At 39.9% G+C, this 27,747-nt stretch overlaps 2 protein-coding genes across 16 annotated transcripts in view; one reads left to right on the forward strand and one right to left on the reverse strand.

Moving 5' to 3' along the window:
- Positions 1-4,833, forward strand: part of CACNB2 (calcium voltage-gated channel auxiliary subunit beta 2) — a 353,464-nt gene extending 348,631 nt beyond the window's left edge. For all 11 annotated transcript variants that reach the window (XM_036459386.2, XM_036459384.2, XM_036459388.2 and 8 more), the window contains one exon: positions 820-4,833. In XM_036459386.2, the coding sequence (XP_036315279.1) occupies positions 820-1,314 (495 nt within the window). In that variant the 3' untranslated portion in view covers positions 1,315-4,833. The remainder of the gene's footprint in view (positions 1-819) is intronic.
- A 1,722-nt stretch (positions 4,834-6,555) lies between these two features.
- Positions 6,556-27,747, reverse strand: part of NSUN6 (NOP2/Sun RNA methyltransferase 6) — a 43,905-nt gene continuing 22,713 nt past the window's right edge. For 4 of the 5 annotated variants that reach the window (XM_036459422.2, XM_036459414.2, XM_036459452.2 and 1 more), the window contains 3 exons: positions 15,605-15,753; positions 10,095-10,220; positions 6,556-7,307 (listed from right to left, as the gene is read on the reverse strand). In XM_036459422.2, the coding sequence (XP_036315315.1) occupies positions 7,080-7,307; positions 10,095-10,220; positions 15,605-15,753 (503 nt within the window). In that variant the 3' untranslated portion in view covers positions 6,556-7,079. The remainder of the gene's footprint in view (positions 7,308-10,094; positions 10,221-15,604; positions 15,754-27,747) is intronic. The other variant, XM_036459442.2, reaches the window with a different exon arrangement.

Below are 27,747 nucleotides of genomic sequence, written 5' to 3' on the forward strand. Positions count from 1 at the left end.
GTGCCAGTAGAGTGGCTCTATCCAAACTGAGACACTGAGCCATTTAGACATCTTCAGTGTAAGTGGTGTAGCTAAGAAAAGCAGGTCAAACACAATATACTATGAAGATATACAGACTTTAGAACTCTCTGCTACATCTTAGGACAGGGATAGAAGAACTTTCTATACAGCAGCAAAGACAGTGGAAGCAGAATGCCAGCTGCAAGGCTGGGCTCCACCTCTTACCAAGCACATAACCGTGAATAAGTTCCTTATCTGTTTTTTTCCCTGAGATGCCTCTGGAATTATTGGCAACCTATCCCAGGGTTATTGCATTAATGACTTAATTATTAATTAATGGGGCTGCTAAAACTGCTTGTCTCATAGTTCGTGACATTTAAGCATTTCATTTTTTATCTCCTTAATCCTTACCTTAAGCCAAAGCCAACATCCTAAAACATCTTAATCTTCCTGCATGTATTCAGACGAGGTAGTTAAGTATACACCCATGTGTAGAAAAATCTTAGGTACCTATATCTGTATTTAAACCGCAAAAGACATATAAAATGCCCTCCCTCGTTTAATCATTTAAATAAAAATATTACTCTGTGTACTGTTCTAGACACTTACAAATTGACAAAGTCCAGTATGATATAGTATAAACCTTATAAATGCCACTAGACATCATTAAAAGAATTAGGTAACTTAGCAAGGGGAGATTTCATTTCAGCATTGTAGATCCTTAAAAGCAACTAAACTTGAACAGACCTGCCTTGTGATGCCTTAGTCCCTCACACTCTGACCAAAGCTGATGCCTGTGTTTTCTCCCTCCGACACCAGGGTTCTCAAGGCGATCAGAGGACTGACCGCTCTGCTCTCGCCCGCTCTGCCCCCCAAGCTGAAGAAGAACCTTGCCTGGAACCAGCCAGGAAATCCCAGCACCGGCCTTCCTCCTCAGCCCTGCACCACAACCATCGTAGTGGGACAAATCGAGGCCTGTCCAGGCAGGAGACATTTGACTCAGAAACCCTGGAGAGTCGAGACTCTGCCTATGTGGAGCCAAAGGAAGATTACTCCCATGAGCATGTGGACCACTACGCCCTACACCGTGACCACAACCACAGGGAGGAGCCCCATGGGAGTGGTGAGCACAGGCACAGGGAGTCTCGGCACCGGGCCAGGGACCTGGATCGAGAGCAGGACCACAACGAATGCAACAAACAACGAAGTCGTCATAAATCCAAGGATCGCTACTGTGACAAGGATGGAGAAGGAATATCCAAAAAAAGGAATGAGGCTGGGGAGTGGAACAGGGATGTTTACATCCGCCAATAACTTTGGTCTGTTTGTGTTTTTGGATTTTTTTAAGTCTTGTATAACAGCACCCTCAATCTAAATCTTTGGGGTAGACATTGCAATCATATGTGATCTGTCGTGTATATTTTGTATTGCTGTTGCTTAAATAGCAATAGTATGACAGAGTATTAATATACTTTTTTTCTTTTCTAAGTGCTATATAAATTTGCCTGGTACGGCTGCAGTCCTCTGATTGTGTACTGGACTTTTCAAAAACTGTTTGGGGTAGCTGCCACTTGAACAAATTGTTGCCATCCAGGGGGCATTAGTATTTTAAGAAATGTGGTGGATGTTTTAAAAAATATAGTTGACATCTCCAGAAAGCCAGAATTGGCTCAGATAAAAAGTGGAATATCTTGATTCTCCAGATTTTTAAAATGTAGGCACCTGATATGTATATTCATTCATCCATGGACCACTGTTTCTTGCTTGTACCTCTGGCTGACTAAATTTGGAGACAGATTCAGTCTTGCCTTATACAAAGGGGATCATAAAGTTAGAATATATTTTCTATGTACTAGTACTGTGTACTGTATAGACAGTTTGTAAATGTTATTTCTGCAAATACCTTCTTATAATTATATATAAATATATATATATATATATATATATATATATATATGAGTTTGATCACACTATTTTAGTCTTAATGCCAAGTCAGCAGATTTGCTTTATGAAGTACAGGGACTAGAATTGCCCACATTCAGGAAATTTGTAATAACATTGTGTAGGCACCTATTTCCATTCTAGCAGAAAGTCTGTACATACTGTAAATATGTGTGATTGCTTGACTTGAAAAGGTTTAATTTCTGAATGTTTTACCATCCCTGTAAGTTTATAATTTTGACCATAAATTATGATAAATATAATCAAACTCCAAAGGTTGTTCTAATCCATGCAGCTCACACTGATTGTGACACACATTCTTAGTAGCTAGTGTCTCATGTCACTGCACTGGAGTCTACAAGCCGGAACTCTGTATGCACGTGTGTGTGCGTCTGTGTGTAAGAGTATGTGCGAGTGGTTGGTTGAGATGAATCTGAATGCAGAAGACTAATAAGGAAACTAGAGACTGGTATCTAGAATCCTACCCACCTGGCTTTGAGCTGAATTGTGCTGCATGACGCTGTAATGATCCATTGAGCAGGCAGGGAGCATGCTGCCAAAGGTGACTGGGAAAGCGTTCTGTTGGCTCCTTGTTTTTGCTCCTATAGAGCAAAAAATACAGGCAACTTTTAACTGTGAGTGTTTCACTGGAAATGTACAATCTTTGTGTGTTCGAGTACTTGTTATAGTAAGAAACGTTTACACAGCTTGTAGAATTATTTCGTGGGAAAATAAATTTTTCTAACTTCTCCCACTTTCTTTCCTAACCCTGCTTATTGTTCTGTTATCTCCCAATATACCTATCATTCCATCCCCACCACAAACTCAAAGAGTTTCACTGTCTGTCAAAACCTAGAAGTGCTTCTTATAACCAAAGTTTCTGCTCTTCAGAAGTAATCAGGGCAAATGGGATGACTTGAAGTGAACAAAATGGTCAGAGCATTTTCCTACATCAGACATCTATGAAGGGGAAACTAGAAGATATTATCTCAATGATGCTGTTGTGAGCAACTCACAATGTGGTTGTCATGTTAAGGCTAAACCTCTATGTCTCCTAAGTGTCATTTTGTCCAGTTATGACTGGACCATGAGATAGTATTTGGTGTACCTGAAATTTGTCCCTGGAGAATGCCTCTCTATAATTGCCTGACTGCAGATTTGTACATTATATAATTATGATTTATTAAGTAAGTTAATCTATTTTTGTTTTGTTTTTATTATTTCAAGTTCTTGCCAAATATTACTGGACCTTTATAAATAAAATGTTTCACATTTAACTCCTTACTTTCCCTACTCCCAAAGAAACTCAATTTTAAAAATCAGTTACATATATAGTGTTTTATCAGCTAATATGAAACATTTCCCTCAGAATCAGTGTATTGTTAATATTGTTAAGCTCCATACTGTTGCAATGAATTTATTGACTACAAAAACTGTAGTCATAATATATAAATTGATGCAAAGTAGTCACATCATTGGAAAATCAAATTCCAATTAAAATACTTTTATAAAATATTTCTGATAAACTTTCCATCACGGTAAGATGCTGCTGATCACCAGCCTCATTCTTTGCTACACATAATTTCATCCCAATAATAACTTTAGAACATTTAAATTCTTGAAGTATAACTACTATGTATCTAACCTGCTGCTACCATTAATCCCTTTCAAAAGTCCTGATAATGGATTCCATTTTTAAAATTCTATATCTGGATTCTTGGGATTTTTTTAACTTTATTGTGTAATATGTTAGTCCAAATCAGAGTATTTCTCAAAAACTATATTGCAGGATTTGAGATAAGAGTATCTATACATGAAAACTGTATAGTGAACATATCTGTAAACAGTCTGTACTAAATTTGTAAATGAAGAAATAATCCCAGACAATTTACTGGCTTGTGGAATATAAAATTATAGTATTCACAGAGCAAAAGCTTAACCTTAACTTAGTTGTAGAATCATGATTTTTTAGTCTACCTAGAAAATGCTGGAAATGTTCTTAATAGTTCTACTCTGTTTTTTGTCAAACCCATTTCAGTTTTACTATGCTCTTTCTCTACTGCTCGTTTAAGTTACTGTTACAAAAAGGTGCTGCTAAATGTAGGGTGTATTAGTCATAATGTACTTTGGGACAATGCCACATTTTTAACACGGTCTGCTCTGCATTCCTGTTAAACATTTGCTGTCAGCTACACTGACGAACTGTTCAACAAACCTGATTTAAAGAAATTTATCTAAAACAAATAAAGAGCTGGCTTTTGCACTGTTTATTATTAGTAGCATCAATTATGATTTGAGGAATGATTCTGACAGTTGAGAATATATTAAATATTCAACAATTCCCACTTGTGGAGCATTTTCCTTGGGACAATGCCAATCACTGGTATTACTTTAGTGACCTTCCCCTGATATCTGACAAAATAATAGCTTAAGGTAGGTAAAGGATCTTTTAAGATATGAGCACAGCAAAATAATTCTCCTTAGTAATTAATAATAATTCTCCTCCACCTTAATTCTACATGTGTAGCAATTCAGACTTTGAATTTTACTATTCCTTCATTTTTAAATGAAGATCTATTTTGATGACAAATTTAATTCCTCCTCCTTGCTCAATGAGGTAATGCTGCTAGTCTCAGATATTCTGATCTTACTGAAACTTTAAGTCACACTGTTAGAGAAAAAGATTACATGGTTTTGGATCAGTTGTTTCATTCAAGCTAAATTATATTTTTAACTACTTGTATTTCTCTTTGCTGTTTAAACTAAAATGTGATAAAGAGTTTTGAAGTAAAATGTACTCACTGTTGAATTAAATGCTTTTTCTGTTTTACAGTTATGTCAACACTAAGTAGGCTGAAAGATAATATATCAATTTCTTCCACATTTTCCTGATCTTTTCCCTTTTTATTGTATTTATTTGTCCTTTTAAGACTGAATGTGTTTCATTTTTCAATTTGCTTTATTTTTTTGAAGGAAAGAAATCACTGAAAATGTGTATGTTAAAGGAAATACTTTTAAGAATTTAACTTATTTGTCCTGTTTTCAATATGCAAATATTTTTCTTCTATTTTGCCCACACTGCTTATATTTTGCTATTTATCAGTATTAACCAAAATTTATACATTTGCTGCTACCATTTTCATCCCTGCTTAACACATAAGGCTTGGTAGAGAACATGAGAGAAAATGATTTTGTGGATTAAAACAAAATATATTTAAAATTTGGAGAGGTGTACTGATTCCTAGAAACAGAAGTGCCACAGGTAAACACTATTTTTCTTTAGTCAAATGGCATCTATTAGATATAAGGCATACTGAAGGATATAAACAAGTCAAATATTTGAATCTTTGGAGCTTGAAATACAATATTTTTCCCCTTAGTCCACATGTGTCAAACACAAGGCCCGCGGGCCAAATCCGTCCCGCCAGGCCTTGCAATGTGGCCCGCACCTCGCTGTCATCACTGCACTCTGCTGCGTTTCCATCACAATGACAGTTTATGACTGTTCAGTAAACCATTCGGCCCGCGATTTAGGCTGGATTTTAGATTTTCGCCCCTTCTCTGATTGAGTTCGACACCCCTACCTTAGTCAATAAGCATCTGTTGGCAACCTGTTAAGAAGCAGTGACAGAAAACACAGGGTCCCTGCCTCCAAAGTCTCCCCAAGTCTGAAGCTAGTAGTGAGGAACATGCCTAGAAAGCTAGAGTATTCTCAAAGTGCCACAACAGCAGTAAATATGGCCCCTAGGTATATAAAAAGACAAATGACTACCTCAAACTCAGGGAAGGGTATTCAAGAAAGGCTTCTTCAGAAATGAGGCCAATGAAAGGTCTTACCTGATCCAGGAGGCCTTGCAATTTCGATGGGTATGATAGTTACGAGACATTCCTAGCAGAAACCTATGGAGGGGAGAAAGAAACTATTAGGTAATTGTTTCCAACTCTCCACTTACATGCCCAAGGCTCAGGAATTTGGGGATGATTTGATAAGTGTAAACAAAAACACGTATATAACTATATATGACAGCTTTTAACTAGGGCTGAATGTTTAAATATATCTCGTCTAAAAAAAAAAAAAAACCATGTTAAGATGAAGCAAGAATAAGTTTATCATTAAATTTTTTTAAGCAGTCACTTACATCGGCCACTATAGGGGATGATCAATTTTGCAGTTTAGATCAGTGTCGTCAACCTTTCGGACCTCATGGTCCAGCCGTGGTCTATGGCACTGGCTGGTGACTTCTGGTTTAGATGATGCTCTTGCTTTTACCTAAATTCAGATTTGATTTTGTATCTTTTTGTATCTTGATGTGTCATAGTCATAATAGCCTTACCTGATGGTGTTCTGGGAAATTATGTCCAGTAGGAGGACACCAAGGCCTTCCTGTAAATGCCAGGCCAGTTCCTAGTTGTCAGAAGTTGGCTTTCTCTTTCTCACTAATCACGTCTTCATTAACTATTACAGCATGTGTTTCAACAAATTATAAAAGGTTCTGACATTGCAGAATATTCTCATTTTTTTAACCTACAAAGTGAAGAAAAGATTCATCTGACTTTTTAGTCAGATCATGGGGGAGGGGAAAAAGTAAACAGTAAAGGCAAACTCTTACATACAAGACATCCAGACTTTATTTGAAAAAGGGTTTATTTATCAAATAGTAAGCAGAGAAAGAGGTAAAATATTTAGCTCAGTCATTAGCACATGGTAAATGTCATACCTCCTATGCCCTGAATTCTTAAGAAACTACTTAATTAGGAACTCAGGAATAAAAAATAATATACTTTATAACCAAATTAAAAATTGCTAATTTTTTTCCTTGTTAGATTCATTGATTGCCATTAAAAATGAAAACATATGACTCCAAATAAACATGTTTCAGACATCTATAGGCATCTCCTTTTCTTTATACTCTGCTAAATCCAAAAGGGAAGATTACTCACAAATTACAAAATATAATCTCATATCTCTCTCCTTCCCCCACCCTTTATTTCCTCCGTGTCTCTTGATCACTGGTGAAACAGCTGGCAGCCTTTTCTGTTTCCTTAGCAACCACATCATCAACCACTTGGCCCAACAATAAATTGGTCTTTAAATTAAAACACACGAACAACAGAGCATATGTTTGGAATTTTCATTTCTAAGGATCCTTCTCCTCCATACTTTTGCATTTTACAAATTTTGCAATGAAAAAACCTATACAATCCTTATTTGCCAGCCAAATCATGTCTTCTACTCTGGCTTCTTTGAAAGAATCAATGTCCATGTCCTGTAACGGCACAACAGATGGATCAAATCGTTGCAGCTGGTTCAATTGTTCAAATGACAAGCCAGCTCCCAGCATTCCTTGTCCTCCAATGTGTGGTTCCTATTTGGAGGAAATAAATAAAAATATACATGAACACTCTACAATTAGCAAGTATAGGTACCTGTGCACAATTTAAAAGACAAATTCAGCTGTATTATCACAAGTTACTAAAATAGAAAATTGAGTAAAAACCTTTTATTTTTGTAGAATATACTGTTTTTCCAGGTAGTGAAATGGGGAAGCATATGGTCACATGAAGAATAAATATTAAAACTTTGCTTATCAAACATCATGACATCTCAAAGGATCTGAGCTTCATAGTTACAAATACAAATGATAGCCCTGCCACATTTTAGCTATGTGACCTTAAGCAAGTAACTTTACCTAATCGTTCCCTCATCTTATAAAACATAAAATACTCAGATACTCAGAGGCTTAAAGAAGGTGCTATCATGCCTGGCATGTAGTGGCATATAGTGTCTGTCACACAGAGATATATGGTCCTTAATAAATAAAACATTATATATATAAATTCATGCACGGGGGTGGGAGGGGTGTCCCTCAGCCTAGCCTGCACCCTCTCCAAACTGGAACATCCCTCCTACAACCCAGGACTGCTAGCTCCCAACTGCTCGCCTGCCTGCCTTCCTGATTGCCCCTAACAGCTTCTGCCTGCCAGCCTGACTGATGCCTAACTGCTCCCCTGCCAACCTGATTGCCCCTAACTTCCCTCCTCTGCTGGCCTGGTTACCCCTAACTGCCCTCCCCTGCAGGGTTGATCATCCCCAACTGCCCTCCCTTGCAGGCCTGGTCCCTCCCAACTGCCCTTGCCTGCTGGCCATCTTGTGGTGGCCATCTTGTGTCCACATGGGGGCAGGATCTTTGAAGACATGAGGGCAGCTATCTTGAACTTGTGTGTTGGAGCGATGGTCAATCTGCATCTTACTCTTTTATTAGATAGGATAGAGGCCTGGTGCATGGGTGGGGTTAGCTGGTTTGCCCTGAAGAGTGTCCTGGATCAGGGTGGGAATTCTCTTGGGGGTGGGGCAGCCTGGGTGAGAGGCCTGTGGTGGTTTGCAGGGCAACCCAAGCAGAGGTCCTGGTATCTGGAATTTATTTACCTTCTGAAATTGAATGGAGTCAAGCCTTCTGCTTGCTCTCTGGCTGCCACTATTCTGTTTGGATTTGTTTACCTTCTATAATTGAAACTTTGTAGCCTTGAGTGGAGGCTTAAGCTAGCTAGGGCAGGCAGAAAGCTTGGCTTCTTCCATTGCCTGGGAAACCCAAGCCTCCCTCCTGCTCTCTGTGGTCACAGCCATCTTGGTTGGGGTTAATTTGCATACTTGCTCTGATTGGCTGGTGGTTTTGGCTTATGGGTGTAGTGAAGGTATGGTCAATTTGCATATTACTCTTTTAATAGATAAGAAAAGTCAAGTGACCAGAACGCCAGAATGACTGGAACAACCACAACAACCAGAAAGACCAGTTGCTATGACAGGTACTTTGGCCGGCCAATCAGCCTGATTGGGGGATGGCCCCTCTCCCTGGCCGGCCACACCTTTGATCCTCCCCCCTCACCCTGATCAGGGGTGGGGCTGAACAGCCAGCCTCCCATGTCCTCTCCCGCAGGCAGGCCTGGCCTGATTGTCTCCCATTAGGGCGGGCCAGCCAAACCTCACCTGTGCACAAATTTGTGCACCAGGCCTCTTGTTATCAATCACAGCAATAGATAAAATTCAGCTTTATGTATGAGACTTCCCCAAACTGAGTTCCTAAAGATACCTCTCTCTGACCCATTCCAACTGGATAAGTTTTTGCTGTTTTTAAATGCACTAGAATATAAAAAAGAGATCAACTGAGGCAGCACCAATCAGTTTAGAGGAATAAAGAATCTTAAGGAATTGAGTGATACGTACTTGCAAACAACTACTGTGAAAGACACATAATCCTAATTTAAATCTCCATTTCACAGACAAATGTTTGTGTTACTGAATATATATTTTCTTAGTTGTATGCCTGAAAACCTGTATTTATTAACCTATGGGGGAGAGGAGTGGATAGAGTCTCTCCTTTAATTATACATTAACTGATACACACAAAATTTCATGTGAATTCTGAAGTCTTCCTTTCATTTACAATGTAATTATCTTAATTTCTGCATCCAGAAACCATCTCTGGATTGCTTTTTACTTATGTATTCCAATTACCTCCCAGAATTCTATACGAAAGGCATTAAAGTTACATGTTCAATGATCTAAATGCATATAAGCATTATTACAGATTTAAGCTTAATCTCAAACATCATGGACTAAAAACCTAGTTATAAACATATTTTCAATAAAAATCATAACAGGAACATGGTTTTAGGTAAAATGAAGTACAAGAAAGCTTTCTAAAAACTATATGCCGGTAATTTACATGAGAAACAAAAGAAGCAATAATCCTGAACCATTACCCCACTTTGATTAGTCTTTTGATATTCTAGTTATTTTAAAGCCTGTTTGGGCTTTGATGTGATATGGGGGGAAACTGCTCAAAATTTTCCTCATTTGAAAAATCCAGAATGGGGAAGAACTTGGAAACAAAATCCTTAGCAACATGAACAAAAACCATAAGTGAAAGAAAAATCTAACAAGAACATACCTGGGCTCTGTGGCACTTATTAACACAATGGCAAGGGATGAACACAAGGAAAAACTTTGTCAAGATGTAAATTCTCTATGAGCAGTCTAAATGGATTTAATGAAACATTTTTATTTACGACAGTATTTGTTTCAGAAGTTTTACCTGACAAATAGCCTGTGTTGATTCCTGCACTTAAGTTTCTATGATGGGAATTATTCTTACCTGGGGCTGAAGCTGAAGGCAAGGAAATGCTGTGAGGGCCCAGGCCACTTGTTCCTCATTCTCTGCCAGCGTAATGGTGCAGGTGCTATAAACAAGCACGCCCCCTGGCCTCAGCAGCTTCACTGCCTACAGAAAAATGGGATCAGACTAAATACATGTACCACCAGGCTAAATAAACATAGTAAGGAATTTTACATCTATGTAATATCTTTCAAATATTTGGGATAAATAGAGTGATGTTCTCTATGACCAGGATTCTATCATAGATATTCCAGACAAATATATTTTCTAGAGACCCGGTGCAAGAATTTTGTGCAGGTGGGAGAGGGTGTCCCTCAGCCAGCCTGATTGATCCCTAACTTCTCCCCTACCAACCTGATTGCCCATAACTGCCCTCCCCTGCAGGCCTGGTCACCCCTAACTTCCCTTCCCTGCAGGCCCAGATGCTCCAACTTCCCTCCTCTGCCAGCCAGGTCACCCCTAACTTCCCTCCCCTGCAGGCTTGATTGCCCCCAACTGCCTTCCCTTGCAGGCCTGGTCCCTCCCAACTGCCCTAGCCTGTTGGCCATCTTGTGGTGGCCATCTTTGACCACATGGGGCAGCCATCTTGTGTGTTGGAGTGACAGTCAATTTGCATATTACTCTTTTATTAGATAGGATTATCTTGGAGTCATTTGGGCCAAGACTCCCAAATTGGGTCATTTGATTCCATAACTTTAGTTATCAAATTTATATTTTTAGGCCAGTTTTCCTGCTAAATTCCATACTAATATAATGAATTTGATTGCCTTCTCAGTATTTCTATTATGAAATTTGATATGTCCCAAAGTGAACTTCTATCTTCTCTTTGAAACCTACTGGAGATGTATTCCTATCATTCCAAATGTTCAAGTCCCAAATCTTAGATTATCCTTTATCACATTCCTTTCTCACATTCCCAATATATCAGCAAATCCTATTGTCTCTACTTTCAAAATATACACAGAATTTAGCTACGTCTCACCACTTCCATGGCTATCATTCAGATCCAAGTCTCATGGTCATTGCCTGGATCACTGCAAGTCTCCTACTTAGTCCACTTCTTCCCCTTACTATTCTACAATTTATTATCAGTATGGTAATCAGAGCACTATAATACTTTCATGACTTACCACTCCTCAGCTCAGAGCCCTTCAAGTGCCCTCCATTATCACCTAGAGTCAAAGCCCAAGTCCTGAAAGTGACTGTCAATACCCTACACAAAGCAGGCTACTTGCTGCCTCTCTGACCTTGCCTTGACACCTCCTCACTCTGCTTTAGCAACACTGGCCTCTGCTGCTCTGGAATATTCATGGCACACTCCCCCCTATCCCTCCAGGACCTATGCACAAGCTTGGAAATCTCTCCTAATTCTCCTCATTGCTTGCTCTTAACAATTTTCTTATCTCTACTTACATGTCACCTTTCTAGCAATACCCACACTGACCACCCTATGTAAAATTGCAATTATTTCCAGCACTCCTCTTCTCCCTTTATTTCTAATAACTTACTCATCTATGGCTCATTTTCCTATCCAATCAGAATAGAAACCTCAAAAATAAGGGCAGAAACTATTTTATCACTATTGCATTATCAGCACCTAGAATAATATATTACATAAAATAAGTGCTCAATAAATAATTCCAATAAATAAATGAATCAGGAAATAATGTGTTAAACAAAAATAAATTTGTTCCAAATAATTAAAATTTAATGTTTTTAAAATTTTAATGAAAATATTTCAAACTATAACTGAGTGGCCAGATTATTATGATCTCTGAAGGCATAATAATCTAGCTACTTGGTGTGTGTATGTGTGTGTGTGTGTGTGTGTGTGTGTGTGTGTGTAATGTATACTTATGCTTTTAAATCAGAGTACAGTAGGTCCTTGGATTATATCAGAGATCTGTTCCTATAGTGTAATATAATGCAATTTTTGCCATAAGTCAGAAACCACCTACATAAGCACTACGTAACTCACATGGAGCACATGCACAACAGTAATGAAGTGAAACAGTAAAAAAAAAATAAAAGATAACAATTCCTAACCTTTATTTGTGGAAAATACAGTAAATAATAAAAGGCATAAAGCACATATGTACATATGTCGAAATGATGAAACTTACTTTTCTATAAAGAATTAAATATATGCACGGGGATCCCCTCAGCCCAGCCTGGACCCTCTCCAATCCAGGACCCCTCGGGGAATGTCTGTCTGCCAGATATCCCTCTCACAATCTGGGACCTGTCTGCCTGCCTGATTGCCCCCAACTTCCCCCACCTTTGTGGCCTGGTCACCCCAAATGCCCCCCCTGCCAGCACAATAGCTCCTAACTGCCCCTCCCCCCCCTCCGCTGGCCTAGTTGCCCATAACTATCCCCCTGTTGGCCTGGTTGCTCCTTACTGCCCCCCATACCAGCCTGGTCACCCCCAACTACCCATCCCCCCTGGCCTGGTCGCCCCTTACTGCCTGCCATGCTGGCCTGGTCACCCCTAACTGCCCTCCTTCCACTGGCCTGGTCACTCCTCACTGGCCCCCTCTATCAGCATAGTTGCCTCTCACTGCCCCCCCCATGCTGGCCTGGTCACCTCCAATTGCCCCCCTTGCTGGCCTGGTCGCCCCATGCAGCCTGCTGCTCAGTCGTTTAGTCATCCTTCACTGACCCCCTTGCTGCCTAATCGCCCTACACAACCTGTTCGGTCGTCCATTTGGTAGCGATAGTCGCTTAGGCTTTTATATATAGATAGATAGATAGATAGATAGATAGATAGATAGATATAGATATAGATAGATAGATATAGATATAGATATAGATATATAGATATATAGATATATAGATATATAGATAGATATATATATATATGGGAGATGGCAACATAAACACAAAACAATGCATGTCGAGTCCAACATAACCAAAGGACTGTCTATATGCTGATCAAAATTTAAATTTTGTTACTGTGGGCCAGCTATTGTTTTAAGCAACTTACATGGGTTTTCTCAATAAATCTTTTTAACAAATATGACTTATAGTTATGGTTACTCTCTTCTCTGATGTAAATTAGGTAGAGTTATTACCTTCATTTCTCAGATATTGAATCAATGTACCCAAAGTCACTTATGGAGAGGATGTATGACTCTAATCAAGATTTATCTGATTCTGGCATTTCTCAAGAAACAAGAAAATTCTCAAATGAGCAATCAAGCCTTACAGCTAAAGAAACTAAAAAAGAAGAAGAAGAAATAAGCCTAAGGCAAGTAAAAGGAAAATAATAATAAAGTTGAGGGCAGAAATAAAATACAATCTAAAAGAAAACAACAGGAAATATAAATTAAACCAAGAGCTGGTACTTTGAAAAGATAAACAATATACACTGAGTGGCCAGATTATTATAATCTCTGAACGCATAATAATCTGGCCACTTAGTGTATTTTATATAATAAAATGGTAATATGCAAATTCTCCACTTGACCAGGAGTTTGACCAGCAGGCAGGCCAGCCAATTGCCAATCTCCCCTCCCCCTGGCCAGGCTGGCCGGACCCCACCCATGCACGAATTGATGCACCTGGCCTTCAATATATATATATATAGCCAGATTATTATGCATTCAGAGATTATAATAATCTGGCCACTCAGTGTATATATAGCTTTAGCCAGACTCATGAAAAAATAAAAAATAAAAATAAAAAAAGAGAGAGCCCAAATAAATAGAATCACAAAAGAAAGAGAAGTCACACTAATACCACAGAAATACAAAGAATTACTGTATATGCCAATAAACGGGACAACCTGAGGGAAAAAAATAGATAAATTCCTAAAACAATACAATCTCCCATGACTGAATTAAAAAAAAATAAAAGAAAACCTGAACAAACCAATAAATAAAATAATCAAATAAGTAATAATGATAATAATAAAAAAACTCCCAATGCAAAAAATCCCTGGAGCATGACTTTCATAGTTGAATTTTAACAAATATCCCCCCCCCCAACAAAAAATACTTAGCCTTCTCAAACTATTCTAAAAAAACAAAAAAGGAAGACTTCCAAACTCATTTTATAAGATAAAATCAGTAAAAACATACTAAAAAAAAACACACACACAAAAAAAAACAACAACAACAACAAAGAAAACCTGGAAAACAATATGGAAGTTCCTCAAAAATTTTTAAATAGAACTACCATATGACTCAGCATTCTCACCTTTGAGTATAAATCCAAATCACTAATTTGAAAAGATATATGCATTGATATATTCACTGCAGCATTATTTACAACTAGAGGCCCAGTGCACGAATTTGTGCATGAGTGGGTTCCCTTGGCATGGCCTGTGTGATCAGGCCAAAAACGGCTCTCTGAGATCCTCAAAGGGGTCCTGGATTGCAAGAGGGCGTAGGCCAGGCTGATGGACCCCCACCAGTGCATGATTGGGGCTGGAGAGGGACAGGAGGATGGCCAGTCAGAGAAGGATCACAGGATGGCACCAGGGTATGTTCAGCCTGTCTCGCTCAGTCCTGTCTGGCCAGACCCCAGCAGCAAACTAACCTACTGGTCACAGCATCTTACCCCTCATGGTCAGTGCACATCAAAGCGAGTCTTAGCATATCACTAGCATATTATCCTTCGGTTGAATAGATAACCAGATGATTGGACACTTAGCATATTAGGCTTTTATTATATAGGACTAGTGACCTGGTGGATAAGATTCATGCACATTAAAAGGGAATTAATTAGAGGAAGTATTTTTAATATTGCTCTTTGCCCTTTCTCTATAATAGAAGTGTCAGAGATGAAAGGAAATTAGTAAAATGTTTATGAAAATCTTCATCCTGTTAAGAGTCTGGGGCAAACCATGGGAACCAGAGTTAATTCCCTGCCCAGCCATGGGCTTCTCAAAATTGTGAGAGACCCAGACCCGGCCGGCCCCACCCCTGTCAAGCCTCCCTGGGTGAGGGGTGTGGCCTCAGGTCACCTGGCCCAGCACCAGGGTGGAGGGCATGGGGGGGGCACATCCTGAGATCCCCCGTCAAGCCTCTCCATGCAAGGGGTGCAGCCTCACTGCTGGGCAATCATCTCCATTATCTAAATCCAGACCTTTCTCATAATCTTAAACTTAAACTCTGTGCTCATTAAACAATAACCCCTTATTCCTTCATATCTCCAGCCACTGGTAACCACTAGTCTCTATGAATCTGCCCATTCTAAGTTACCTTATATAAACGGAATCATATAATATTTGTCTTTTATGTCTGGTATAATGTTTTCAAAGTCCATCCATGTGGCAGCATGTATCAGAACTTCATTCCTTTGTAAGGCTGAATAATATTCCACTGTATGTATACCACATTTTGCTTATTTACCTGTTGTTGGACACTTCAGTGGTTTCCACATTTGGTTAGTGTGAACGATGCTGCTATGAACACCACTTTAAATCATTTAAACATCAAACCAGCGAAGGCCAACTGTCTTTCACAGCAAAGTATCATCACATACCACAGTAAAGAGTTTTCGCTGCAAGGGTTGATATGATGTCAACTCCTTCAAAGTCCAAGAACAAGCCATGTTTGGTCTCTGCCCCAATCCACTGCAGGGTGCATCAAGAAGAATTCGATCAAAAGATTCTGGTAAGAATGGGGGCTCTCCTATAAAGAGAATTATAAGCATATTTGTATCTGCCCTATTTGTCTACAATAAAAAAAATTCCTGAGACAGAAGCAATTATCAGGAATTTAAAATCAGTCTGGAATAAAAAGTAGAAAAACAATTACTCCCCTCAATCAATGAAAGTAATTTTTACTTATATTTAATACTGGAGGTCCAATACATGAAGATTTGTACAAGAATGAGCCTTCCTTCCACTGGCTGCCGGGACCACCTTCGCTTCAACCTGTGCTGCCTTCCCGCCTTCCCATGCTGCCCAGAGACCTGGAGCAGCTGAGGTGGTATGCCCTGGGCAGCTCGGTGCCTGTGTATGCAAATTAACCCACCATCTTTGTTGGGATAATTTGCATGCTCACTCCTGATTGGCTGACGGATGTCGTGAAGGTACAATACGCTAATATGGTCAATTAGTATATTGCTCTTTTATTAGGTAGATAGATCTGACTTTATTAAAAGGTTAAAGACTATTACAATTAAGGGTTATTGATAATCTTGATTCAGTGTAAATCAAGTCCTAAGCAAACATGTATCCCCAATGTCAGAAGCCACAATTCATTAGAGCTAAGACCTGGAAAGAATTCAAGTCATTCTGAGAGCTGATACTTCTCGTGGTAATCCTCACTGCAGACAGCACCAGAAAAAGAGAGCACCTATCAGGTTCCAGTCAAGTATACTATAATAAATTGTGTGGTTTCTCAGGCTCCTTGCTCTGCGGCCATCAGCAAGGCTATGCTCTACATTGAGAGAACAGCTCCCTAGACCCAATCTTTCACAGGTTTCCCTATGAATTCAATAATTTTCTTCATTCTAACTTCTGATATATTGTATTTAGTGTTACTAGAGCAAGTCATAAAAACCAAATAGTCTGCTTATATATTTACCAGAGGCCTGATGCACGAAATTGTGCAAGAGTAGGCCTTCCTTCCCCCGGCTGCCAGCACCAGCTTCTCTCTGGCCCCAGCTTCATCCAGAAGAATGTCCGGTCTAATTCACACATTACACTATTATTATAGACTAGGGGTCCGGTGCACAAAATTCATGCACTGGGGAGGGGTCCCTCAGCCCAGCCTGCCCTCTCTCACATACCGGGAGCCCTCAGGGGATGTACTGATGGCTAAAGCCCGCTCCCCATTGAGAAGGGACCTAAGCCACAGTCTGGCCTCCCTTTGCTTGAGGCAACCGGGCCAATCAGGGGAAGGCGCCAGCCCCATCACCTCGCTGCTGCAGACGCCAAGGTATTTTCATCAACATGGAATCCACTCCCTTCACCATGAAAAAATGACAACTTTCTTTAAGCATTTTCAAGATGTGTCTTTCATAGGATATGACATTTCTTTATTTTTCTTTTTATCTTCCCCTGAGGATATGTTTCCATTGATATTTTCCTCTTCCCTCCGATCCCAAGCTCAGCGCCTTCCCAAGCCTATAACCTCCGCCCTAGGCTTTAGGCTTGGGAAGGGGTATCTTCCCAACCCCCACACCTTCAATCACAGGCTCGGTCCCTTCCCAAGCCTAAAGCCTCCACCCCAGGCTTTAGGCTTGGGAAGGAGTTCCCTACTCCCAGCACCTCCGATCCCAGGCTCAGCCCCTTCCCACCAGAACCTCCAATCAGAGGCTTGGTCCCTTTCCACACCTAAAGCCTCCACCCCAAGGTTTTGGGCTTGGGAGGGGGACCCCTGCCCCTCCAATTGCAGGCTCAGCCCCTTCCCAAACCTAAATTATCTGCCTGATGGATGGCTGGGAGTGAACTGGGTACTGAGTATGTTCCCTGGACCCAGATATGTATGCAAATTAAATGCCACCTTTGTTGGGTTAATTTGCATACTCACTCTGATTGGCTGTGGGCATGGCGAAGGTACAGTCAATTTACTTGTTTCTCTATTATTAGGTAAGATAGATGCTAAGTAACTACAAGCAAGATAATGCTGCTGACTGCTTTTACACAAAGCTAGTTGATTTCCTACTGTACCCACAGCATCGTTCTGCTTTTCTTTGATTGCAAAACTGTCAGACACAAGCTCTTATTAATTCATCTCTACTATAACCATCCTTGCTTCCTTACTTAATGTCTCAGGAAAAAGTACCTTTTCAATGTAAATTATTTTCAAGGTTTTTGATATATATTGATACACTATATCTAGAAAGACTATACCAATTTACATTTCTAGATTGTTAAGTATATTTGTCTTCCCCAAATCCTCATCAGAATTGACAATTATTGCACAGCTGGTGTGGCTCAGTGGTTGAACGTTGACCTATAAACTTGAGGGTGAAGATTCAATTTGCGGTCATGGCACATTCCTGGATTGCCAGCACAATCCGCAGTGGGGGTGGGGTACCACAAAGGAGTCAGTCAATCGAAAATTCTCTCTCATCATTGATGTTTCTATCTCTTGATTTCTCTCTCTGAAATCAATAAAAATCTATTTTTTTAAAAAAGGTTGACAATTATTTTACTGGCCATTTGTATTTTTTCTGTATATGGTCACATTCTTTATTTTTGGCCTTTTTCCATTGAGATTGCTATATTTTCCTTTATTAATTAAAAGAGTCCTTTGTATATTAAGAATATTAACCTCTCCTCTAAGTTTTTAGATCTTTTTATATGTTACTAGGGCGCACCTTGAAAGAAATTGTGGGCCACAAGGCTGCAGTGAGCATAGGGGCGGGTCTTGACCCATCCTCCTTGCCCCCAACTGACCCCTATCCCCATGGCTCTCAGTCCCCTGTCTGCTGGGAGCCCCACTCCTACTGCCACTGCTCCCATGTGCTAACAGTGCGCAATGATTGGGACCAGTGCCAGCAGCAGGTGCAAGCAGAGCCTACCCCCATCAATCTGTGAGAATGGCTACTGCTGCCCCAATTGCCCCTCAGGAGTAGGGGGAGGTGGAGAAGCCCTCAGGGGCAATTGGGGCCAGCAGTTACCGCTCACACCTGCTGATGGCACCAAGTGATTGCAACCGGTGCCAGGTGCCAGCAGCAGGTGCAAGTGGTGGCTCCAGCACCAGCTGTAGATGCAACTGGGGCAAAAACTGGCAGAGGGTGTGAATGGTGGCTCCAGCACTAGTAGGGTGTGCAAGCAGGGCCATTGGCAGCAGCTGGTATGAGATGTGGCTGCCGGCCCCAATTACCCCCCAGGAGCAGGAGGAGGTGAAGGAGCCCTGGGGCTGGCAGCTGCCACGCATACTTGCTGATGGTGCCGAGTGTTGGGGCAGGCGCCGGGCTCTGGCAGTGGGTGCGAGTGCCCGGCTGGACCATGGCACACAGGAAATTTTTTCAGTAACCACCAGAGGCTCACACTGATGACAGCGACCAGTGCCCCACCTAGGTCTGGTGCCCCTGCACACCTGCTCCACCATCCCGCTGTGGTTGATGCCCAGCATGTTCCGTGCTCTGCCGCCTGCTGCCAATGCCCACCATGTTCTGTGTGCACACCCTGGTGATCAGCACACGTTATAGGGACCAGTTGTGCCATTGTTCTGCTGTTTGATCTATTTGAATATTAGGGTTTTATATATATATATAATAGATTGCTGAATATTACATATATCTTATTCCTTGTTGAGTTTTATCTTTTCTTTCATGCTTTAAAATCCTTTCCATTAGTGCAATTAATAAATGTTCACCTTTATGTGCTTCTAGTTATTTTAAGTTTCTTTATAGTAAACTCCTTAATCCATCTCCAAATTACTTTTGTGTACATCAAGCATGTCAAACTCAAAGCCATCGAGCTGCATGCCTTGTCTATTTAAATGAGTTGTACACACTTCCCCCCACCCTCCAAAATAATTTGTCACAGATTTACTTATTAACTAATTTATTCTTTCTTCCAGGTTTGAAATGCTTCTTTTATCGTATACTAAATTCTAATGTATATATAAGGACCCATTTCCAGGGCTTTTGTTTTGCCTCAAATTTGCTAGCTATTAATTTCTATTTTCTGAGCTCCAAATCTACCCTCTCTCCTCTGCTAAGATAAAACAGAACATTGCATGTTACCAAGATGCATGAACTTTCCTATGTGTATGCCTCTGCTAATTCTCACCTGCAATGTCCCCTGCACTCATTTCCATTTGTCAAAATGTTCCGCACCCTTTCGAAGCCTGACAAATGACTCCTCCTCCCCTAACTCTTTTTCTATTGTCTCTGTGAGAAATAAACATTCTGACTTCATTTTGTATCTTTCAGATGCACTGTCTTAAATTATAGTCACCAGTGTTCAGGTCTTATTCTCCTTCACCCCAGACATTAAAAAATCCTTAAAAGCCAAGAAATCTTCAAGCTCACAGAATACTTTTGTGTGAACTAGAATTAAGGCACCCCTGCTGGAAACCAAATCAGTTTCACTGAAAAAGAGATATTGACAGGAAGCCAGGAAGGCTGGTCAAAAACCTTAATTGCTCTAACCTTTAGTTGAGATTTTGTTAGCTGAAGCAGAATCTACCTTGTCCGTGAAATTTTCTGTTATTTCCTGCCTAAGGGCTACGTGTAAATTTCTGTTTATGTTGCTTAAGATGTCTTCCCCAGAGCCTCAATAAAAGGGGATGGCAGGCCCAGAGCAGGAGTAGTTCTCCCACTAGAGTTGGACTACCGCCTGGCCCCTCAAATCGCCAAATTGAATTTCTTCAAGTCTTTTTTCATTTGTGTGCGGCCCTTCTCCAGAACCTGAACCCTGAATTGGAACTCTTTCTACGCGGGCCATGAAAGAGAGTCCTATACACCCCTTCCTCTGGATTAACACTGTCCTGCACACAATGAACAGAGCAGAGACAGATTTCAGCTCCCACTAACCCCTTAGCCTGGTGCACTTGCACAGACACAACTGAACACTGTGACCCTGAGGATGGGAGCAATGTCGGGTCACTCACACTTCCTAATAAGTACAATTTTAATGGAAGGTACTGGATGACTATTAAAAACATAAAATTAAGAAATTCATAAAAATATTCTAAACCCGTAGTAAATCAGACAAAAATATCACCAAAATACTGCCCAAATGCACCTGCTCCAAGTGAAATTTTTCTTTTTCAAACCTAAAAGGCATGTGATAAACTTTTAAGGCTTATGTACTGCAAGAGTCCCAGTATTTTTGTTTCATAAACCTTTTTCTCATAATATATATTGGAATTACTTTAGAGATTTGTAAAGCTGTACTGTTTTTGGAATGGTATATACCATAATTCAGGAGTAATTTTTTTGTTAAAAAATAAATGAAATTGAGACAACTTTTGGAATGAGAACATGAGGAATTCCACAACCTTTTCTCCACTTAAATAACCATAAATGGTGAAAATTATAAAAAACGAAAACCACTATTTAAAGTCTCTGGAAAATGTCCAGGACATACATAAAATGAAGAAACGCTTATTTAAGAAAATATACTACATCTCAGCATAGTGAGAAACTATAGCTGAGCCACAACCCACATCCACTCCTTTGTCACAACTGCCTCTCTTCATCCTAAAGCTCTGAATCAAAGAAGATCCACTTCAATTGGGTGCAGCCAAGGACACATGGCTCCCTCTTGCCCTCAGCTCCCAGTCAAGGATTGTGATATCTCACCTGGAAGGGCAGGGCTGCCAGCATTTCTCATCTTCCCTCCTCCTCAAGTCCCATGTTGAAGAGGCTCAACTCTAGGTAAGAGCACCTGAAAATCTGAGGCTGCCTTCCTCCACCCAGTCCCAACTCATAGGCACAGAAGCTGAGAACTGTAAAGCCCCAACTGCCCTCACCCAATTCATTGCTGGTGAAGAAGTTCTACATTAGGAAAGGCAAGCTGAGAAAAATCAAAGGATGATGACCCAATCTAGTGCTGTGCTGCTCATTCATCAAGTGTCACTCCAAGAGAAATAGGTCACTCACTGTCTTGCCCTCATCTGTGGAACAGTGGGCCAGAGGTTTTGCCAAAGAGGAGAGATAGCAAGTAAAAACAGAGTTCAGGTACTTTCCCCACGTGAACTCTGTGAACGGACTTTATTTTAACCACAGTGATGGAAGTTTAAGCCTAAAGGCACTCTTGAAATCATGGCGTTTGTGGTAGTAAGCAAGTAAGAGGAGGCTGGCAGCTCCATGAGAGCAATAAGTTAAACCACAGACCTGCCAGAAGTTTATCTGAGAACTAAGAAATGAGAGAGCTAAGAAGAGCCTTGCTGGAGTGAGAACAAATCTCAAAAACTGCCTTCAAAGATTACCTATGCAAAGGCACCAAATTTGTTGGATCAAGATGGTGAAACAATTTATGGCCCAGAGCACTATTGAAAACAATAGCATAATCAACCTGAAATTACTGATGGCAAATATAGCATTTGAATAATAACTGAAGCAGACAGTTTAACACAAAGACCGGGAAAGAGACAGAAAGGCAAGCCCTCATATCCCCATGTTGGTTTTGCTCAGTGGATTGAGTGTAGGCCTGTGGAGTGAAAGGTCCCAGGTTTGGTCCCAGTCAAGGGCATATACCTGGGTTGCAGGCTTGATCCTTTGTGGCAGGCTTGTAAGAGGCAGCCAATCAATGATTTTCTCTCATCATTGATGTTTCTATCTCTCTCTCCCTTCATCTCCAAAAATCAATAAAAATATATATATTTTTTTAAATCAACTATTACTGCCCTAACCGGTTTGGCTCACTGGATAGTGTTGGTCTGCAGAATGAAAGGTTCCAGGTTTGATTCCGGTCAAGGGCATGTTGGTTGCAGGCACATCCCTAATAGGGGTTGTGCAGGAGGCAGCTGATCAATGTTTCTCTCTCATCGATGTTTCTAACTCTCTATCCCTCTCCCTTCCTCTCTGTAAGAAATCAATAAAATATTATTTTAAAAAATCAACTATCACTATTCCACCCCCTTGTTATAACTACTGTTAAGGTTTCTAGAAAGAAAAGAACCCTCATAAATCCATTGTCATCCCAGGATTACCATGTACATTACACATATTCACTGAGTGGCTAAATTATTATGATTTCTGAACGCATAATAATCTGGCCACTCAGTGTGTGTGTGTGTGTGTGTATTAATATTAGAGGCCCAGTGCATGAATTTGTGCATGTGTGAGGTCCAGCCAGCCTGGCCAGGGGGAGGAGACATGGGTGGTTGGCGGGCCTGCCTGCTGGCGGAACTCCTGGTCAAGGAGACAATCTGCATATTAGCCTTTTATTATATAGGATATACATTGAATGGCCAGATTATTATGCATTCAGAGATTATAATAATCTGGCCACTCAGTGTACAATTTAGTAAAACATCCAGCCATCACAGCAAACATATAAGCAAATAACAACCACAAGCCTAGGGAGGAGTGATTTGTGCAACTTATTACCCAGTTTTCAACAACAGCAAATTATGAGCTATGCAAAGAAACATAAAAGTGTGACCCAACACAACAGAAACTATCTTTGAGAAGGCAGAGATAGCAGACTTAGCAAAGACTTTAAAACAGCCAATAAAATATATGTTCAAATAATTAAATAAATAAAAAAACGATGCTTCAGGAGGCAAAGGAACACATAACAACAATGTCTCACCAAATAAAACACATCAATAAATACAAATTTCAAAAAAGAAACAAAACAAATGAAAATTCTGGAATTGACTGTATAATAATAAATGACAAATTCACTAGAGGGGCTCAATTATAGAGTTCAGCAGATAGAAAAATGAATCAGTGTATTTGAAGATAGAAGAAAAAAAATTATGCAATCTGAAGATCACAGACAATAGAAGAAAAATAAATATATCTTCAGAGGTATGTGTGACATCATTAAGTGCACCAATATAAACACAATAAGAGCACCAGAAAAAGGAGAGGCAAAAACTAGAAAAATATTTGAAAAAAATGATCATGATGCTTTACAAATTTTAAGTAGGACAAATGCAAAGATCAGCTATCAGACACATCATACTAAAGAGTTTGAAAGTTAAAGGCGAAGAAAAAATATCGTTAAAGCTGTAAGGGATATATGTTGAAATTATAACGTTTTGGACATTGGGAAGTAAATAACATACTATTAAAAAATAAAAAAAGCTGCAAGAGAAAAATGACTCTCATATACTAGGGAACCACAATAAGATTAAAATATGTTTTCTCATCAGAAAAATGAAAGCCAAAAGGCAGTGGGATAATGTACTCAAAGTACAGAGAGATTATCTTCTAAAAATAAAGGTGCAATAGAGATACCCAGATAAACAAAAACCAATAGAATTGTTGCTAGAAATTTGCATTATAAGAAATACTTTTATAAATTTTTCAAGCTGAAAGGAATTGAACTAGAGTAAAATTTGAGTCCATATGAAAATACAAAGAACAGACATAAAGGTAATTGTGTAATTATAAAAAACAGTATAAATGTATATTCTCTTGACTTAAAAATCAACTGAAGAAATATGCATATAATTCCAATGATGGCCCTATATATATAAAATAAAGGCTATATATGTATATACATATATACACATGTATCATATATCCATATAGTGCGTGTGTGTGTGTGTGTGTGTGTGTGCGCGCGCCATATATTTATATATGGCAAATGTAATATATTTTCCAATAACAGCAAAAATGGTGAGTGGAAACAAAGCTGTATTGGAGGAATAAAATGATACCATATGAAATTCAAATCCACAGGACCAAGTGAAGAAAACTAGTAATAAAAGTAACATAAAATCTAAAATTACAATATATATCTCTTTCTTCTGTTTCTTATAGAAATATTATAGACATAAAATTATATAAAGGAATATTATAACTATTATTATAACTATGTGAGTTCATAACACAAACTAAAAGCCATTTAGGTAAATAAAATGTTATATTAGTGTGTGTGTGTGTGTGCAATTAAGGCTCTATCCAGTTTGGCTCAGTGAACAGAGTTGGCCTACAGATTGAAGGGTCCCAGATTAAATTCTGGTCAAGGGCACATGCTTGGATTAAGGGCTCGATTCCCAGGAAGGGGCATGCAGGAAGCAGCCAATCAATGATTTTCTCTCACCACTGATTTTTCTGATTCTTCTATCTCTCTCTCTCTCCCTTTCTCTATGAAATTTATATATATTTTTTCATCAGGAGTGAATATGCAAATAAACCCAACCAAGATGGCTGCAGCCACAGAGAGCAGGAGGGAGGCTTGGGTTTCCCCAGCAATGGAGGAAGCCAAGCTTTTCGCACACCCTGGCCAGCCCAGGCCCTTCCTTTATTTCTACTGAAGCATAGTAACCCCCATCTTGTATAAAACTGCTGTTTGAATTCTCTATTGTTAGATAGTCACTAGTCCTGTAAACTCTGTCATTATAAACTGTCACTTTAAGACAGTCTACTATTCTGTAAAATGACTTTGTTTTTAGTTCAAGTAATAGAAAAAGATAAACTTAACTGTCTGATCTTGTAAACTAGCCATCCAATGTAATAGACTAAAATAGACTAATACTGAAAACAACTTCCATATTCTTATCCCAGGTACATACTCATTATGTATTCAAGGTTACAGCTGTTTGTAACAATAACTCACATAGAGCTCTTTGTAAAATCTGCAAAGAAGCTCAAAAAGTATAACTAAGGGAGACTTCCTATATGTGGTGGTCAGAGTTTTGGAAGAGACACCTCCCTCTGGGCTGTGAGCAATTTAAGTGACTCCTAATTAATTGACTCATTAAGGTGTCTTGTATCTCATTTGCTAATTTATGATACAACACTATAAACTTGTTTCCTAAACCGATTTCTTTAATGAATTACTTCTTTTACCTTTGTGATTTACCAAACAGATGTACTCTTATGGTTGGAGTCTTGGCTCTGAATTTTTTCTAGTCAGAATCCAAGTACCGAGATTGCTGAACCAGGTCTAACCCCATCGGTCAGACACCTGTTGCCATTCTGCAGCCTACAACAAAACTACAGAGTTAGAAAAAGTATTTTTCCTTAAGGAATTAAAGAGAAACCACAGTATCAAAATGACAACACTCAGTGCTAAAAGCCCTTGATACTAAAACTAGATTTAACTGCAAGTACAACTTCTCCCAGAAACATCTTTAATCAACCAGTCTGGAATTTTCTGGCCAAGCACCAATAAGGTAATCTGTCACTGTGAGCCTTCTATGTTCCCCATAGAAAGAGAAAGCAATTTACAAGATTAAAAACCCTCCCCTTCGGCTACCAGAAAGAGAAAGAAATGGTGTCCTGGCCCCACTCTTCTTCCTATAAAAACCTCCCCCTTGGTACAACCCAGGGAGCAAGCTTTCAGTTGCTAGATGGTATGTTAACCAATGATCAGCTTAGTGAAGCCAATTAGATCTTCAAATTTATGTGAGTTGTTAGCTAACAAAGGCAATCCAGATCAGCTGTTGACAACCTTTCAGACCTCATGGACCACAACGGATCACAGTTTGGCAATTGCTGATCTATATGATCTGTAAGGGGGTTGGCAAATCAGAGACCATATTCTTAGCTTTTTAAAACTTATCTTTAATCAATAAATACTCAGGAAAAACTAATGCCAGTGAGTTTGTTAAAGTACACAGTTTTCTCGAGTATTTCATTAAATCAAATCTAAATAAGAGATATACATACATAGAGACAAAGTGATTTAATAAATGTAACAGAGGGTCGTTCCAAGACCTAGCCGCAGCTGCACACAACAATTTCAATAAAATACAACTAAAATATAAAATGAACATTACCCAGAACTACAGGAAAGTCGACTGACTGGAAATTCTACAACGAGAAGCAAGGAGAAAACCAGAAGAAAGCGCGGAGGAGCTGTAAAAGCTTAAGGTACGGAGACACGCGGCGCGCGTGGAGAGGAAGGAGCCGGAGAGGAGGGCAGCTGAGTGCCTGGCTGGCGTTCCCTAGCAGGAAGGAGATAAAAGCTCCAACTGGGCCCCAGTTCCAACTGCTCTGAACCCCAGTTCTAGGCCAGACCCTGGGGACCCAGGCTCATCCATAGGGAGCTGGGCTGTAAGGCAGAACCCTGGGGAAGCGGCGAAAGGAGGTCCCGGCGCCGTGTACATTGTGCACAGAGAAGGGATGGTTGGCTGTGCCGTGGGACTGCCCTGGCAGGAAGGAGACAAGGGCTCCAGACTGCTCTGAACGCCACCTCCAACTCCACTTCCAACTGAACTGAACCCCAATACTGGGCTCATTGGGGGAGAGTATAGACTGTTTGGCAGCAGGCGAAAATCCAGGGCGCCTTTCTCTCAGAAGCCTTTGCAAGGAGAACTGAAGGACCCACATAGGTTGGGGCTGACGGAAGCCAAAGCTGTAGGCTCCACCCTGAAACCCCGCCCCATCCAAGCAGAACACAGAGACTTTTAAGGCTACCAACTCAGAAAAGCTGTGAAAAATGCCGAAACAAAACAGATCACAAACGAAAGAAATGGAGGACAAAAAGCGACTGGATATAGAGTTCAAATCTATGCTTATAAGGTTTTTCAAGAATTTCCTAGAAAAGATGGATAAGACCTATGAGGATATGAAAAGGGATCAACTAGAATTAATAAGGAATCAACAAGAAATGATAAGGGATCAACAAGAAATAAAGAATACATTGACTGAAATAAATAATATTATACAGAGTCCTAAAAACAGAATGGAAGATCGCAAGAATCAAGTCAAAGAGTTGAAACATAAAGAGCCAGAAGACATTCCTCCACAGAAGCTAGAAGGCAAGAGAATCCAGAAAATTGAAGATAATGTAAGAAACCTCTGGGACAACTTCAAGTGAACCAACATCAGAATTATGGGGGTCCCAGAAGATGAGAGAGAGCAAGATATCGAAAACATACTGAAAGAAATAGTGACAGAAAACTTCCCCCACCTGGTGAAAGAATTAGACTTACAAGTCCAGGAAGCGCACAGAACTCCAAACAAAAGGAATCCAAAGAGGACCACACCAAGGCAAATCATAATTAAAATTCCAAGAGCAAAAGACAAAGAGAATATTAAAAGCAGCAAGAGCAAAGAAGGTAGTTACCTATAAAGGAGCACCTATA

Source organism: Pipistrellus kuhlii, unplaced genomic scaffold (genome assembly GCF_014108245.1).
Source record: "Pipistrellus kuhlii isolate mPipKuh1 unplaced genomic scaffold, mPipKuh1.p scaffold_m20_p_1, whole genome shotgun sequence".
NCBI lineage: Eukaryota > Metazoa > Chordata > Mammalia > Chiroptera > Vespertilionidae > Pipistrellus > Pipistrellus kuhlii.